Source organism: Tachysurus vachellii, chromosome 11, assembly GCF_030014155.1.
Source record: "Tachysurus vachellii isolate PV-2020 chromosome 11, HZAU_Pvac_v1, whole genome shotgun sequence".
Classification (NCBI taxonomy): domain Eukaryota; kingdom Metazoa; phylum Chordata; class Actinopteri; order Siluriformes; family Bagridae; genus Tachysurus; species Tachysurus vachellii.
The window spans coordinates 19,205,075-19,222,309 of record NC_083470.1 but is presented as its reverse complement, the minus strand read 5'-3'; the positions used below and the strand labels follow the sequence as shown (position 1 = coordinate 19,222,309).

General features: G+C 36.5%; 1 protein-coding gene across 1 annotated transcript in view; it reads left to right on the top strand.

The window, feature by feature from the left end:
• Positions 1-10,725, top strand: part of cfap74 (cilia and flagella associated protein 74) — a 47,967-nt gene extending 37,242 nt beyond the window's left edge. The window contains exons 30-39 of the mRNA XM_060881611.1: positions 1,580-1,689; positions 1,799-1,854; positions 2,864-2,983; positions 3,365-3,520; positions 6,029-6,158; positions 6,423-6,577; positions 8,019-8,157; positions 8,299-8,423; positions 8,609-8,743; positions 10,607-10,725. Of these exons, the coding sequence (XP_060737594.1) occupies positions 1,580-1,689; positions 1,799-1,854; positions 2,864-2,983; positions 3,365-3,520; positions 6,029-6,158; positions 6,423-6,577; positions 8,019-8,157; positions 8,299-8,423; positions 8,609-8,743; positions 10,607-10,717 (1,237 nt within the window). The 3' untranslated portion in view covers positions 10,718-10,725. The remainder of the gene's footprint in view (positions 1-1,579; positions 1,690-1,798; positions 1,855-2,863; positions 2,984-3,364; positions 3,521-6,028; positions 6,159-6,422; positions 6,578-8,018; positions 8,158-8,298; positions 8,424-8,608; positions 8,744-10,606) is intronic.
• Positions 10,726-17,235: the final 6,510 nt, after the last annotated feature.

Here is a 17,235-nt window from a genome sequence, read left to right as displayed (position 1 = left end):
CAGAGATATATCAGAGTCTGGTGTTCATGCTGCGTGTTTGTGGAAGTGGATTATGGCACAAAAAATGGAGATTTCTGAGGCCTTCAGAAAAAGTGTTATTGTTGTTCATCAGGCTGGAAAAGGTTAAAAAATTATCTTCAAAGTGTTTGGACTCCACAAAGCTATAGTCAGACAAATGGGGGAAATTCCAGACCACTGCTACCCTCTCCAGATGTGGTCAACCAACAAAGATCACTCCAAAAGCAAGACATGTAATAGTCTGTTGGGGTCAGAAAGGAACCCAGAGTAACTTCTAAGCAAATAAAGGTCTCTTTTACTTTGGCTAATGTTAATGTTTATGAGCCTGCAGGTTATGAGTTGCGAGGAGAAAGCCACTACTCTCCAAAAAGAACATTGCTACCCATAAAGTTTGCTAAAGGTCATGTGGGCAAGCCAGAAGACTGTTGTAAAAGAAAATTGTGGAGGAATGAGACCAAAATAAAACTTTTTGGTTTAAAATGAGAAGGCTTATTTTTGGAGAAAGGAAAATACTGAATTCCACTGTAAGAACCTTGTACCGTCTGTGAAACATGGTGGTAGTATCATGCTTTTGGCCTGTATTGGGCCATCTGTGCCAGGACAGTTTGCCATCATTGATGGAACAGTGTATTCAGAATTATACCAGTGAATTCTAGGAAAATGGCAGGACATCTGTCCATGAACTGCATCTTAAGAGAAAATAGGTCATACACCAAGACAACAAGGAAAAGCACACAAGTCTGTGTACCAAAGTATGATTAAAGAGGAACAAAAATAATGTTTGAGAATGGCCAAGTCAATGTCATAAGCTTAATCCAAAAGCAAAATTGTGGAAGGACCTGAAGCAAGCAGTTCATGTGAGGACAACCTTCAAAATCCCAGTGTTTAAGATCTTCTGTACTGAGGAATGAGATAAATTTCTTTCAAGACATTGTGAAGGAATGATCAAAAGATACCGGACACTTTACTTACAGTTATTGCTGCACAAGGGCTCACAACAGATACTGAAATCAAAGGTTCACATACTTGTGCAAGTTACAAATATGTAATGCTGGATCATATTTCTCAATAATTAAATGACGAAGTATAATATTTTGGCTCATTTGTTTGATTCAGTTCACTTTGTATACTTTTAGGACTTGTGTGAAAATCTGATGGTACAGAAATTTCTAAAGGGTTCACAACATTTCAAGCGACACTGTATATGTGTTTGACTGATGCACGCATCGTCCACTGTAGATGTTTACTCATATTTTTGACCACATTCATTTTAACATGAAAAATGTTAACAGGAAGCTTTTCAGTAGATGTAAGGCAAGGTACTGGGCATTGCAAACAATTCTGACGGTTTTTCCAAATAAAAGAAACAGAAACCCTTTGGTTGTTTCCCGAAAAATGTTCTCCCATTGGTCTTGATCATCTGGATATGAGGCATATTTCCCCAAATTTTGGGGAGAATTGTGCAGTGCGCTGACTAGTAAAGAATTACTTTAATATGTTCTTGTGTCAGTATGCTTGAGGGCAGAGCTGGGTTAATAAAAATGGAACTCTTGTTACACAGCCCATATAACACACTGTACCTGGAGTTGCATTGCCCTGCTGTTCGACCCATGCTGATGATCGTCTCTGACAACGGTGAAACCACCATCAATTTCAACCAGGTGGCAGTCGGTAAGATAGATCTGCCTGTGTAGAAATATTGATTCTTTATTGCTGCTGCTTGAGTCAATTGGGAGGGATTAATGTTTTTTATTCTTATATATTGTTTTCTTTGCTTTAGGCCAGAAGGTTTTGAAAAAGGTGACAATCCAGAACATTTGTTCAGAGTTTGTTCAGGTATCCTTCTGAAGCAGACGTTAAAGCAACTTCTTCTTATTATTATTATTATTATTATTATTATTATTATTATTATTATTATTAGTAGTAGTAGTAGTAGTAGTAGTAGTAGTAGTAGTAGTAATAATATTATCACATGTAGTTCCTGTTGTTTTGTACATCATCTGAATTTATTAATATCTTACAGATACTACTTACTTTTTAAAAAAATTCAATTAGATAGATAGATAGATAGATAGATAGATAGATAGATAGATAGATAGATAGATAGATAGATAGATAGATAGATACAGTACATGCATACATACATACTTTAACACATTAACACCTCCCCATTGACCCCATTTAAACTATAAGCAACAGACATTAAACTCAAGACTATTAAGATGTTACATTTAATGTTGTTGAACTTCCATGTTCTTAGTTCAAATTAGTTCTTGTTATCACTTAAGTTACAGCTAGAAATGGTTATTGACTCAGTTTCCCCTTTTGTACTGTATTTTTACAATTATTAGAACAAAAATAACACAGCTTGTCTGTCCTGAAGTCTTTCTGCTGACAAAAAAACCCACTGCTTCTTAAAAAATGCTACCACCGAAGACTCTGTAAATATTAATATTATATTATATTATATTATATTAATATAATTATATTAGATTATTATATTATATTAATATAATATAAATATTATAGAAATAACTCCTCAGAAATGGCTTCAGCGTATTAATGATTATGTTTTTAATCTATTCCTCATTCTGTTGTTATGTTAAATGAATCAACACTTTTTGACTGATTAGAATCAAGCATTTAGAATCAATAGCTGTGGTATCATTTTTTGAGTAAATTGTTGAGTATGCTGAAATTTGAGTTGAAAAACATTTATTTGTATTGTCTGCCAACAAGCAAAGATTTTGTTGAAACTGATAGCTGACTAGCTTGATCTGTATGCCATTTTAGGATTGTCTTATTTTTTGTGCTAGCAATATGTTTTTCTTAACATGAGCTATAGCTGAAGTCTTCGCTGCTGGACTTAAACGGGCCCTTTGCTGTGTTGAACGCGATGAGAGGAGTCAAGCCTGGAGCGACACACACACTCCTGGTGGCCTTTACGCCGGCTTTTGCTAAAAAGGTAAACAATACTGATCTCTAGTGGTGTGTAAGACAATAAACCCTCACAGACCCTCACATAGGTCTATCAAAAATAGCTGGACAGATTCCAGTGTTTCAGTGCACAAAGGATTTAAAGTAGTTTAGTGATCCATTCCTGTATAAGTTGGTCTAATAAGCAAGGCTTCACAAGACTGTCTTCATATTTAGAATTAATCAATCATCCCTTGTGCCTTTTAGGTAGAAAACAAAAATAGATCCTATTTGTTAATAAATGACTTCTAAATAGAAATTCGAAATGGAAGTGGAAATGTGTGTCTGTCACCATGAGAAAGAAAAAGTATGTTGTAAATAAACTAATGTCATTTTGATAGTGATGCTGATTTAATTTTATTTTTATCAGTATCGTGAAATACTGGAGGTGAGCTGCAGTAAAATGACCCTGGAGTTCACGCTGTGTGGAGAAGGCATCGAATCTCTTGTCAACTGCAATCATGAGGGACGAATCATGGATTTCGGCTACGTGTTAGAGAAACAGATAACCAACCAAGTGTTTACGGTAACGCCTCAGCCGTAATTCATGTTGTAGGATTCCTTCACTGTTCACTTTTTAACTTTAGTAAGCATTAAACTAAATGGATAGACTAGTTTCTTATTAATAGTTACAGAAAATAATTCAGAGGTTGTATTTTTTGGTGGTAATAGCAGAGTTAACCAATTGAAACCTTGCCATCCTTTTAAACCTGACCAGTAAGCCTGTGTCTATCACTACTATTAAGTATGTGATTAAATGATGATGGTCATGGAAGGACACAGGTGAAGGAAGGCGTGACTGTGTTTTATTAGGTCAGAGTTGAACTTATTATTCATTTTAATATCAAGCACGTTTGCAGGTGTGAGTCAGTTTAGGTTTTTGTGATTTCTAATGCATAAATACTCTTCATTCAGTATAACTTAAATGATACACTTACATTTCCTCTCACTTCATTCATAAAATCATTCTGATATGAAGTTAACGTAGAAAGTAAATCATCAATTTCCAACATATACAGCTGTAAAAGAACACATTTGATCAGAAGGTCAGGGTTTAAACCCCAGCACTGCCAAGCTGCCACTGTTTGGCCCATAATCCTCTCTGCTCCAGACATGCTGTATTATGGCTGACCCTGTGCTCTGACCCCGACTTCCTACCAAGCAGGGATATGCAAAGAAATGTGGTTTACTGTGCCGTAATGTATATGTGATGACTAGGGTTGCAAAGGGGCGGAAAGTTTCCGGTAAATTTCCGGTAAATTTCCGGAAACTTTACACGGGAACTTAATCTGGGGAATTTTGGGAATATTCCAAATTGGAAACTTTACGGGAATTTATGGGAATTTACGGGAATTTATGGGAATTTATGGGAATTATAAGGAAATGTATATAAACTATATCATACACAAACATGAATAAACATATTGATTGGTCATAAACAGACATACATGCAAGGTAATACAAATTTTAAAAATGACATCTTGACTGATTTAATTGTAAGTAGAACTTTAATTGATTATTTCATTAAGTAACACAAAAGCATAATAAACATTATTATGCTTGTAATAAACATAATAATCTTAATAATTGTAATAAACATATTTCCCTATGATTGCTGTAAAATGAAAGCACCCCCCACCCTTGCACTTCTAAAAAAGTCCCAATCAAAATGTAAAATGAAGCATTTGTTCTCAAGCTTCTGTGGTAGTCAAGGCCTGGAAAATGGAGGTGATCCCCCCTTAAGTGATATATGGAGGATGTTTTTTTAATTTCGGGGGGGAGTGAGTGTGCGAGGGGGGAGGGTCATCAAATAATCTGTGCATGTGGTAACACTCCTAATTTACTGCTTATTAAGAGTTAGTAAGGTAGTTATTAAGTTTAGGTATTGGGTACAATTAAGAATGTAGAATAAGGTCATGCAGAATAAGGCATTAATATGTGCTTAATAAGTATTAATAAATAGCCAATATTCTATTAATATTCATGATAATAAGCAACAAGTTAAATGACCCTAAAATAAAGTGTTACTGTGCATGTTATGGAAGAATGCAAGCACATGCAGGGGGTTTGGCCTCAATGGCCCTCCAGTAAGCAGTGTGCTGTGTGCAAGTGACCGAGGAATGCAGGGTACAGATTCAACTTAAATTGCATTAAATCTTGTTGTTTTAAACAAAATTATGCTGCAAGATTTTTTTAAACTACATTTAAGTTCCTTGTTATAGGCAACTTTGAATTTTTTTTGAATTTTTGAGTTTATTCCCATATATTCCTGTTAATTCCCATATATTCCCGTTAATTCCCATGGAAAGTTTCCAGCCTTGAAAATTCCCGGAATTTTGCAACCCTAGTGATGACTAAATAAAGACTTCTTCTTCTTCAGAACTACATGAGACTACACTTATACAGAAATATATAAATGTCCAAACAGCACAAGATAGCACAATAGTTACTAAATCAAAACATTCGACACGACGAAGGACAGTTATAGAATTACAGTGAAAATATAAACATATAATACATGTTAGCAGCATAAATGCAGGTACTTGATAGTGAAGTGACATACAGTAAGGTGAAGTGAAGTGACATACAGCTAAGTATGGTGACCCATACTCAGAATTGGTTCTCTGCCTTTAACCCATCCAGAGTGCACACACACACCGTGAACACACACCCGGAGCAGTTGGGGGGGTTTGGTGCCTTGCTCAAGGGCACCTCACTCGTGGTATTGCCGGCCCGAAACTTGAGCCCACAACCTTAGGGTACTTTGTATAAGTAAAATAGGAAAGGAAGTGCAATGAGTGCAAAGGCCTTTTAGATATTACTAGCTGTGATATGAATGATTGTGTTTGTATGAGTTTATGTATTTTTAATAAGTAGTTAATTGGTAGTGTGACCCAGCACTAATCTGATCTGTCAAGTTGATAATTCAGTGTTACTGATCAGAATTTAAGGAGTCAGCTGATTTTAGTGTGCGTAATGCTCTCATTTTTTTGTTTTTTTTTTCTCCATCCCATCCTGTTTTATTAATGTGCAGCTCCAGAACGCTTCCGCTCTGCTTGTACAGTTCAGTGTGTTGTTGGACAGCCTCAGCATCTCCAAACACAAGGACACACGCTTGCTTCCAGATTTTCTCTCTACATATTACACACCATGCACAACTCTAGGTAAGTGAACAAAGACAGATATTCTTACACTCTGCACACTTAGGACAGGATAAGTGTTCAAGTATTAAAGTATAATGATGTGATATACTATAATACAATATGTTAACTGATGCGGTTTGGTAGATCTTAAATCCACCATAAAGAGCTGTGCTGTGCCATTACAGTGTATACCTACTGTGACCAGCGCTAATTATTGTAAGCTCTAAAACGATGTATAGCTTTGACACATATCTCGATCATTATTTTTTCTGTTGTTTCTAACAGGCACTCAGAATTACAGCGGTCAGAGTGTGTTCAGTGTGTCGCCTCCAGAAGGCACTATTGCCCCCGGTGAAACTCAGGACATCACTGTGACGTTCCAGCCTGATCACGAGAGTCTACATTACAGAGATGTACTCCATGTACAGCTTATGAACCATGTGAGAGATCTTCAGGCACTAAATTCACATGCAGTGGCATAAAAAAAATTATAATTTGATTAAAGCATATAAAGATTTACACATCCAGGTCTGAGTCAAAAAAAGGGAATGGAAGATTGAATGAAATTCTAAGTATAAGCACATTATATCTGAAGAGAGGTGTTTGTGTGTGTGTGTGTGTGTGTGTGTGTGTGTGTGTGTGGTTAATATATATACATAAGTCTACACACCCGTGTAGAAAATGGCAGGTTTTTGTGATTAATTTTTTGTTGACGCACCATTTGATTTTATAATTAAGAGTCTATCAAGAGTCTGAGTTCTGGCTAGATCAGAATCAGAAACACGGATACTTTGGCTAAGCCGTTGCTTCTTGATTTAGATGTATGCTTTAGGTCATTGTCATGCAAAAGGGGAAATTCTCTTTCATCTTCAGCTTACTGGCAGACTCCTGAGGTTTTGCACTAAATACAGCTATAATGTACACCCTGGGTATGGTGGGTAACATACCTTTTGGAATTGGTCTCAGAGGATCATGAAACAGTTTGCCACGTGGTTTGGAGTGATTTAGTCAAACCTGGATCTAGTCAAGCCTGGGCTTCCATCTAGCCACCATACTCCAGAACCCAGTCATGTAAAGAATATGAGAGATTGTTGTCACATGCAGAAAGTAATCAGCAATTACTAAAGTTACGTCTTGTCCTTTAGTCAATTATGGTAAGGCATCCTGTTCTGTCACTGTGGTGCCCTATTGATAATGAATGCCGATGATGGCTATCACAGTGTTTAATAGTAAATCTAATATTAAGGAAATTCTTTTATACACCTTTTCTTAACGATACCTTTCATGATTTTATCAGTCAGATGAAATCAAAAAGTTCAGAAAATCACTTTATTACTTAATAAATAACTTTGTTATTTAAAACACATTATTTTGAGTACACTACACACTTACGCAGCCAGGATATTTAGCAGATGTGTGTAGTGTACTCAAAATAATGTGTAATGTACTCAAAATAATTATGTACATCAAAATAATTATCATACACCGGTCATCAGTGACGTGATTTTCAGTCAGTGACGTACACTACACACTTACGCAGCCAGGATATTTAGCAGATGTGTGTAGACTTTTCTAAACACTGTATAATTCATGTGGTGAAGTTTTTTAGGAGATGTTTATGTAACATTTATTGAAGGATTCTTTGGTATAAGCAACGGTGCTTTGTGATGTTTTCCAGCACAGGAAATTCTTCAGGACAGAGGAGTTACTGCTTTTTGGTTTCTCTGTAAAATGTCCACACATTTATTTACACATGTACAGTATGCTGTGTCTTATAGGTACCTACTTGAGTCATTGCTGACAAGTTGCATATTTGTAGTGTCTTGTAAACTTTAAGAATTTGTGTGTGTGTGTGTGTGTGTGTGTGTGTGTGTGAGACAGCAAACAGTGTGTGATCTGGAGTTACGGGGTGCAGCACGATGTCACACCATGTTTGTTTGCGGTGGTGATCCGTTAGACATGAGCTCTGAATCACTCATCCCTCCAAACATATACAGAGCAGGTGAAGCAGAACACACAGGTACGTAAAATAAACTAGCTCAAACTAGCTCATGTGACATTTCCAGACAAATATCTCTTATTTTAAAGGTTTGCTGTTATTTGTTGATTAATGTCATTGTCTCTTTATTGCCCCCCCAAACACACACACGCGCACACACAGAGAGGAAGAAGCTGCCCACACCTATCTTGCTGACTCTGAGATGTGTGTATCGTGAGGACCAGGTGACAGCGGCAGTGCGGGAGTTGGAGGTGGGCTGCATCCACAGCACACAAACACACAAGAAGGTACGCTTCACATTGGATCTCTCAGACCTGAACACACTCTCATATTTCACACATTGCCAAAATTAATTATTTAAATTCTGGAATTTAAATATCTTACACTTTTCGTCCTCTCTTTTGTCTTATCTTTTCTCCCTGCTTCTCTGTTTGTCTCTTCTCATCATGTCTCCTGTTCTCATACCATGCAGAATGGAGAGTTTTCATGGGAGAACATAGCTGGTCTTCAGCAGCATGGGTTCAGCGTGGACCCCACCAAAGGAAGTGTGGATGCAGGTCATAGACGTACCATCACTATCACTTGGACCCCACCTGCTGGACACACTGTATGCACTTATAACAAGCACATATCTTCATCTGTTTAGAGCTACAAAATATTCCTATCTATAGAAAACAAAGGGAAAAAGCTCCTATTTGGGGTTGGGTGTGTGTGTGTGTTGTGTGTATGTGTGTGGTTATATTCCAAATGCACATTATACTGTTTAAGCACAAGGAATGTTGGGGTCTCTAAAAGTATTAGTTCACAATTCACAAAGGCTTGGAAACTTATGGTGACTAAGCAATAAAATAGCATGCTGAATTTACACGGCTAATTTGTACAGCTAAAAGTCAAACATAATTTAACACACTGTCTAAATGTTTTAAACACTCAAACCACTCAAGATCACCATTTCAGGATCATCTCGGACTCTTAAGATACATTAAGTAGCTTAATTCATCTAAATAAATTCCAGGTCTATTTGGAAATGGCTGATTCTTTGCAATAAGCAGTTTTAGGCATTTTGAGCTCTAGTTGGTTTTTTTTTATTATTATTTATTTGTCTTTAAACTAGTAATAGAACACACCAATGCAAGTGATTAACAAAGTTAACCCCAATTACATGCCGTATGCCTTTACCAACTCTCTTCCCTAAACACACTAGGTAGATGTTTTAGAATCCGGTACAGTAAAACCCTCTAGGAATATACCAATAAATTGTACTTGTATAATAGTTAAGAAGTTATAATAATCCTATATATTTTATTTTCTCGACTCTAGCCACAGGGGTTGCAAGCCAGTGATTTCTGTGCCTGTCCCAGGAAGGGAAGGACATCCGGCTTAAAACATGCCAAATTTAAACATGCGAGTCGTTATTTAAGACAGAATACATGTGTAGGAGCGAGATCGAGGGAAGTAGAACAGTGAGGTTAAAGAGGGGCTGAGGTCAAGAAGGTGTAGGCATTCAAGTATTTGGGGTCAACCTTCCAGTGTGACAGGAAGTGTTGAAAAGAGGTTACGTGGGTGGAGAAAAGTGTCAGGAGTGTTGTGTGACAGAAGAGTGTCAGCAAGAATCAAAGAAACGGTGTACAACAGAGTAGAAAGAGCAGCTCTGCTGTATGGGTTAGAGACTGTATCAGTGAGGAAAAGACATGAGACAGAGATGGAGGTAGCAGAGATGAGGATGTTGAGGTTCTCTTTAGGAGTGACGAGGATGGACAGGATTAGGAACACATCACCTAAGGTTGGCTGTTTTGGGGACAAGGTCAGAGAGGATAGATTGAGATGGTTTGGACATGTACAGAGGAGGGAGATGGTTATATTGGTAGAAGGATGTTGGAGATGGAGCTGCCAGGTAAGAGGTCAAGTGGAGGGCCAAAGAGGAGATATATGGATGTGTTGAAAGGGGATATGAAGGTAATTGGTGCGAGAGTAAAGGATGCCGAGGATAAAGTTAGGTGGAAACAGATGATTCGCTGTCATTGCGTTAATGGGAAAATCTTAAAGTAGAAGATTTTTTTTCTTGCGTGAAATTTATCTATTTCTCAAAGTTAAGAATTTAGACACGTCTTCATGGTTTGCAAAAACGAATAATGAATTTCATGTAATGCTGCCAGTCAGCCACAAACATTAGTGTACTGTAATAATTTTACCATTATGCCAATGAGACAGCCTGATCATTACCTTACTGCAGAAACATCAAACTCAGGTGATAATGCCAAGAATACATGGCAGATTTGACTGAAGATTTATATATCATGTGTCAAGAATCAAATCAGCAATAGTTCAACTGACTTAAAAAGTGGATCCAATTATTATGAAGACATTTCTACAAAACGTTGTCTCTGTAGATATATTTAAATTTTATCAGTTGTCACTGATATATTTATTTATTTGTGTGTGTGTGTGTGTGTGTGTGTGTGTGTTCCAGCCCAACAAGGTAGTACAGCTGTGTGTTCCGCTGATTTTGAAAGGAGACCAGACTGAACTGTACAGCGTCACACTCATGGCCTTCACGTCCCAGCACAAACTTCCTGGATAAACTTCAGAGACATATAAATTCTAAAACTTACTTATTTTATTGTTATTTATGTTTATTGTTATATATCATTTAAAAATAACTAGTACCTATGCTGTATGTGTTGTTACTTTTAATGATGAGTTTACGGTATCACTTTCATCAGTTTCCTCGGCTAGGCAGACAGAAGGGGGAGTCTGAGAGCACTCTTTCTTCACATGATACACCTTTTACATCATCCAGGCGTTATTCGCTTGTTTGCTTCAACAGCAGGATAGATGTTATAGTATAGTACACAGAATTCTAGCTAAACCCCTTTAGAATCATTGCTCAGGTGAGATAAGATAGACATTTGTTAAAAATAGAATAAACACGGCAAAGTGTAACACTAAGATGTAATTGATCTCACAGGTTCAATTCAATTGTATCGTTAATTCGATATTAATTTTATTGCATGGGACCTTTTACGATAGACGTCATACAGAAATTTTACAGGAATATAAAAGTTCAAAATAAACATTGTATAGTTAACTACTGTTAGAAATTAACATTTCTATTTATTTATTTATGGAATTGTAGAAGGGAGCAAATTTAGAGATAATGCATAGATGGTACTTTCATGTCAGATGTATTTATGCAAGTAAAAATATTTAAAAATGTTTTTGTAGGTTAGATAAAACATCATTTATTAACATTATGTTTCCCTTTTCTCTGACTGGACTATTCATGCAAAGGTTTCTTATTTATCTGCCAGCCACCATTTGGAAAAAAAAATATTCTGCATTGTTACATCTCTCCTTCATTGCATGTGAATACAGTAACACAAAAATCAATTAATAATGGTGTATGAAGTGGTTTCTTGTCCATAAGAATACAAAATACACGTGTTTGGCAATACAGCACACGCCTGGCTCATAATATTGAGTGCCGTTTGAGAGATTTAGGTTCAGGCATCTTACACAAGTACATAAGAACATTAAGCTGCAACCCAGACAACTTCAGCCTGCATATAATTATACCTTGTTTAACCCCTTAACGCTTTTTTCAGGTGGTTATTTAGTTTTTCATCTTTAGGTGTATTATTCAGTAAATAATATGAATTATTCTGAATAAATAAATGAATTAATTATATTGAAACTAATCAGGAAGATGTATAATTAGGAAACCGTGAGTTTAAAATGGATTGTTATATAATATTTGTTAAAAGGTCGATTGCTTCTCTAGCTTTTAGCTAAGATCAGCAGTAGTAGAATAAATTAATACACAGCTCTATTTTCAAAACTCTACTACGAGGCTAGCTAATTTGACTCCAAGTTGAATCAGGTAAGCAAATGCATTCAACACTCCTAGTTTTACTTGTACTAACTGTACTTAATATGACTTACGTAGTATATAAGCTTTTAATATAATCTTTCTGTTTCTCTTCTAAACTGTATTATAACTTGTTCTATCATTCTGGGCTGTTGTGTACTAAATATTACTACATTACATTTTAGTGAGCAAATTCAGCTTGGAATGTATAGACTATGTAGAAATGTGTCTAGTTGAATGTCAATATGACATGCTCTAGGTTGACAGCATATATCAGTAAAGCTGAGGCTCAGCCAATAGGAGTGGCCCATTAGAGGGAAAGAGGCATGCGGTCAGCATTTATGCCAGATTGGAGCAGATTACTCCAAATCAGATTACCACATATCGACCCTGCTATAAAAAGCAAGGTTATTATAAGCTTATCAACATGCAATATCAGTCTTTTTTTATGCACTACATTGGACATTTCTGTTGTGATAAAGGACTAACTTTTTTTATAATGTCTTATGATAGCATTACTTAGACTGTAAATGGAAGTAAATATCATATACTGTAACAGACTAAGTAGTACAGGATAAGATATTTATTTCAATTTGTCTGAATTTGTTTTAAATACATAGTGTAATGGGATATACTAATGGCCAATTGAGAATTACATTTGTGGTGAATATTGTCAGGCCATTTTATGGATCAAGACTTTGAAATAGTGAAAGAGCTTGTGTATTTGCATTAACCTCAGAGTGAGAGTGATGTCACCAGAAGCTAACACTCCCAGCAGTACCTCCATAGTTGATCAGATCTAATAGGAGAGCTCATGCAAAGTGGCCTGAACAATCACATGACGGTTACAAGATGACTAAGTTTACACAGCCCAAATATGGGTTCCCAAGACCCACCACTGGAGCCACTCAAGATCACCATTTCAAGATCATCTCAAACTCGCAATGTCATTTAGATGGCTAGCATGTAAGATGTCCAGTATGGAGGGCTGCAGTAACAACCCTGTTAATTTACACATGTTCTCTTGTTTTGGTAACTTGCAAGGAGGTCCTCTGGTGAGTTCCCACTTGAGCAGTATCAGACATACACTAACCTACAAAGCCAAAAATGGACCTTAAACTACCTTAACGAATGTACACTATCAAACCCTGCTCTGCACCATGTTCCCACCAATACTCTATCACTGACTGATTGGACCCCTCACCTCTTAGAGTACATGTACAAAATGCATTTCTTGACCTAGTTTGTGGAATAAAGTACTCAGTCCCTGACCTAGTGAACCAATATGGGGATGTGTTTATTAATTAGTACTAATGTAATTTTCTCTGGATAAGGTTGTTTCCTAAATGTAAACGTAAATGTAAAAGTCTTCTGGACTGGTTTTCTCTGTCTATTGTCACTGTGAGCCCCACCATGAAAAGTGGAAGGGTGAACCTTGTTTTTATCCTTAATTTGTAACCCAACATGCCATTACGTTCAAAGCCTCTTGGAAGATGCACTTCTTATGTATAATGACTATTATGAACATTGCTACATTGTTCCATGTTCTAGATGAGTGTGATTCTTATTGTATACTATTCTGATGCTTGTTCCACAACGGCAGCTTTGTGTGCTAGCAGCGTTAGTATTGCATGTTCCTTTTTACTATGTTGGTTTATCAAGCTAAGATTATATATATGTATATGTATTGTGTATATATAAGATTATGTATATATATATATATATATATATATATATATATATATATATATATATATATATATATATATATATATATATATATATATATATATATATATATATATATATATACACACATATATAAGAGAGAGAGAGAGAGAGAGAGAGAGAGAGAGAGAGAGAGAGATAATAATATATCTATATCTATATATACATTTGTTTATTTGCTGTTTTCGTTCACTGGACCATAAATGTGTTGCATCCTACATGCGTTCTGCAGTATCACACTGCCTTGCTAACAGGATCCCCAGGGATGCTCTGTGAAGCAGCCCAATGTACCCAGTGCATTTACAGAAAGTATCCCAGGCAACTAAATCTCAACACGATTATGCTTACGTGTTTTTAGATCATAGTTCTTTCCAGCTGAGTCCTAGTCAGAGCTGTAGTGCTGCAATTATATCAGAATATTATATGAGTGTGCTATATGTGGGAGGACATTGCTGGCATGGTTTGGGTCCAACACAGTTATTCTGACTGATCACCTTTATCATGTAATAATATCAATAATGTCAGCCTTTCTTGTGTGACTCCTATAGGGAATCTTTTTTACACTGTGTATAGTAAGTAATCCATTTAGAAAGCATTAATTGCTGTCTGCCAGAAACTTCATCAGATGCTGTGTATCTTTGCCACTTACAATATAAGGCCTGTAATGCGGTTTTACAGTTTACAGTTTTAGATAGGACTTTTTGGCCTTAACTAAGCAATCTGGATCACAGCACTCATAGTACTCAGTTCAGCCATTTGAAATGGTAAATATAGTGCACACTTACTGAGGTTCAGGTCAAGTCAAGAATTTTCCAGTACTTTTCAGGGCACAATGTTTCATGATTCAAGTACCATGCTATTTGTTTTGAGACATTTGTTTGGTTCTGAGCAGTTCAGATGATTCTATAATATTTAATGTGCTGCATATTTGACATTCACAACTGAGCCACTTCCACTACAAACTACATATGAAAAAAATTCAATAATCCAAGTTTCTAAGTTTCTAGAGATCAAATTTCTTTTTATGATTTGTGCCACAACTCATTCAGAGAGCATTCCATATGGAAAAAACTCAAAATATCATGTAGTCTACATTTACAATTGGTTTAATCATTATCACTATGGTAGTAATTGTGAATGATCTCTGTAATATTATTGGCTAGTTTCTGTTATTAACAGAAATACAGCCTAGATTGGATGCCAGAGTCCATTACCAATATATCATTCCCAAATTTTAAATAAACAGAAATCAAAGCTCAAAAGTCAAAGCTCAAAAATCAAAGCTTAGTCCACACCTCATTTGCAAGTGTTTTTGTTTTTGAAGCAAGATTCTGGAGAATTCTCTTATGTCATACTCAAGGGCCCTTGCACTTGAGGTGGCTGCCCCATCCTTACCTGAGAAGAACTCCTGGAGGAGGTCCTCTGTCCTTGGTAAAGTGTTTGTATGTGGGATGATAGCAGCCCTCTGGACCCACTGGTTAATGAATCAGGGTATATTGTGTTCCAGGTCTCTAAGTAACGATGCTACCCAACTCACTTCATCGTCTCTGTGGAGTAATATCTCACTCATGCTGCTGGCGATAATTAGCTATGGGTTGGAGACTGACTCCCTCCCCTGCCTCCCTCAGATTTGACAACGGTCCCCTGACTGCCTGCCTTTCATTTTGCTCCTTTTGTTTTCCTCATAAAGGAACAGTGGATCTTGAACACAACCCTGTAGAACACCTCCACAGGGGGTGGGTCTCAGTGAGGATTGCCTGAAACTATATGAGTGTAAGAGGTAAGCACATAACAGCACAATTATACACTTTGAAAGCTGGGCACATGATGCAACTAACGTGTTGAATGATGAGTATCTTTTACTGAAGCACTTTGAAAGTGAGCTAGTCTTCAATTACTACATGCTATTTTGGTAAACATGGGATTGGGAAGTAAATGGTGCCATGAGTTATAAGACCCAAAAATGTTTAGACTTCTACAATTGGTTAGGCAATAATTAAAGAAAAAAGTCGTAGTCTCATTCTTATTCTAAACCCATCAAAACTCTACCTAATATTGGATGAAATCACACATCACCCTTAATTTGTGCAATATCATAATGGATCTTTTGAGCTTAATTTTATCATTAGATATGGTTTCATTAGATTAACAAGAATAATACTTACTAACCTAAAGAGCAGATGTTCCCTGATCCTGTCCTGAGCAGTTTACTGTTTTCCTTACTGTATAAGAACTGGGAAATCTACAGGACACGGGGCATGCCATTACCAAGGATAAGAACCTGTGCTGTGGAGCAAAATTCACTACTGCAGAGTTAGTAGGTGCAGCATTGATGTGGCATTCATTTATACTGAACCATGTGAAATATCTCATTGCTGCAATATCTCAGACAGCTGATTTGGCCACTTGAGCTAAAACAGGCTTCACTGTGAGTCTAATTACTCTGTAAGTTTACTAGTTAGAGCACGGAATGGAGCATGGAAGCTTAGACAGCACAAAACGCTGTTGCTATGCTATTTAGCTTTATGATATGTACTTTATATTTACAATGAATATAAAAAGTCTGCCTGTTAAAATGGCATGTTTTTGTGGCAGAAAACAGAAAAAAATCAAGATAAAATCATGTAAGGACCTTTTCTACACTCAATGTGAAATTACAATGTATAAAAATTAAGTGGAAAAGAATCTTTTTTAGGGGGAAATAGGAAAAATAAAAAAGTTTCAATAACCAAATTGCACACCCATTTATAATTAGCACTACAGTAACCCCCAAAATAAATTAATTATATAAAAGCAACATTAACTGAGCTACAAGATTAACTGACAAGTTTTGATTACCCTCTGCATGTAGCAAGATGTCTATCATATTCATTACATGTCTGGGTTATGGAGTATCATGGCTAGACAGAAGCCCTTTCTCACAAGCTCACCTAAATCACCCCAAAAACATGTAGCCATATATATATATATATATATACACATATTAAACAATTTACTAGATCCATTACCTGAAACAGAGAACTTGGAGGAAAACTCCACAGATATGAGGAGAACACAGTAACAGGAAATTAACCCAAGCTCAGTATCAAAACAAAGAACCCTTACCCAATACCCCAGTGTTCCATCCAGCAATGTTAACATACGGTAAAACAAACATACAAAACATTTCATAACTATTTATTAATCCAGTATTAATGGTTTAGGTGTTGCGTGGTAGGTATGTGGATGTGGTAAGGGGATGTGGTAGCCTAGTTGTGAAGGTGTTGGACGACTGACCGAAAAGTCATGAGTACGAATCCCAGGTCCACTAAGCTGCCACTGTTTAACCCTTAATTGCTCAGTTGTATAAATTGAAATAAAAAAAAATTGTAAGTCACTCTGGATAAGGGTGTCTGCTAAATGCTGTAAATGTAAATGTAGGTACAGGAATAATAAGCAGTCATGGTTCCAATAAGTAACACGGTGCACATTTGCCTAACGTGCTACATAATTGAATATGGTTA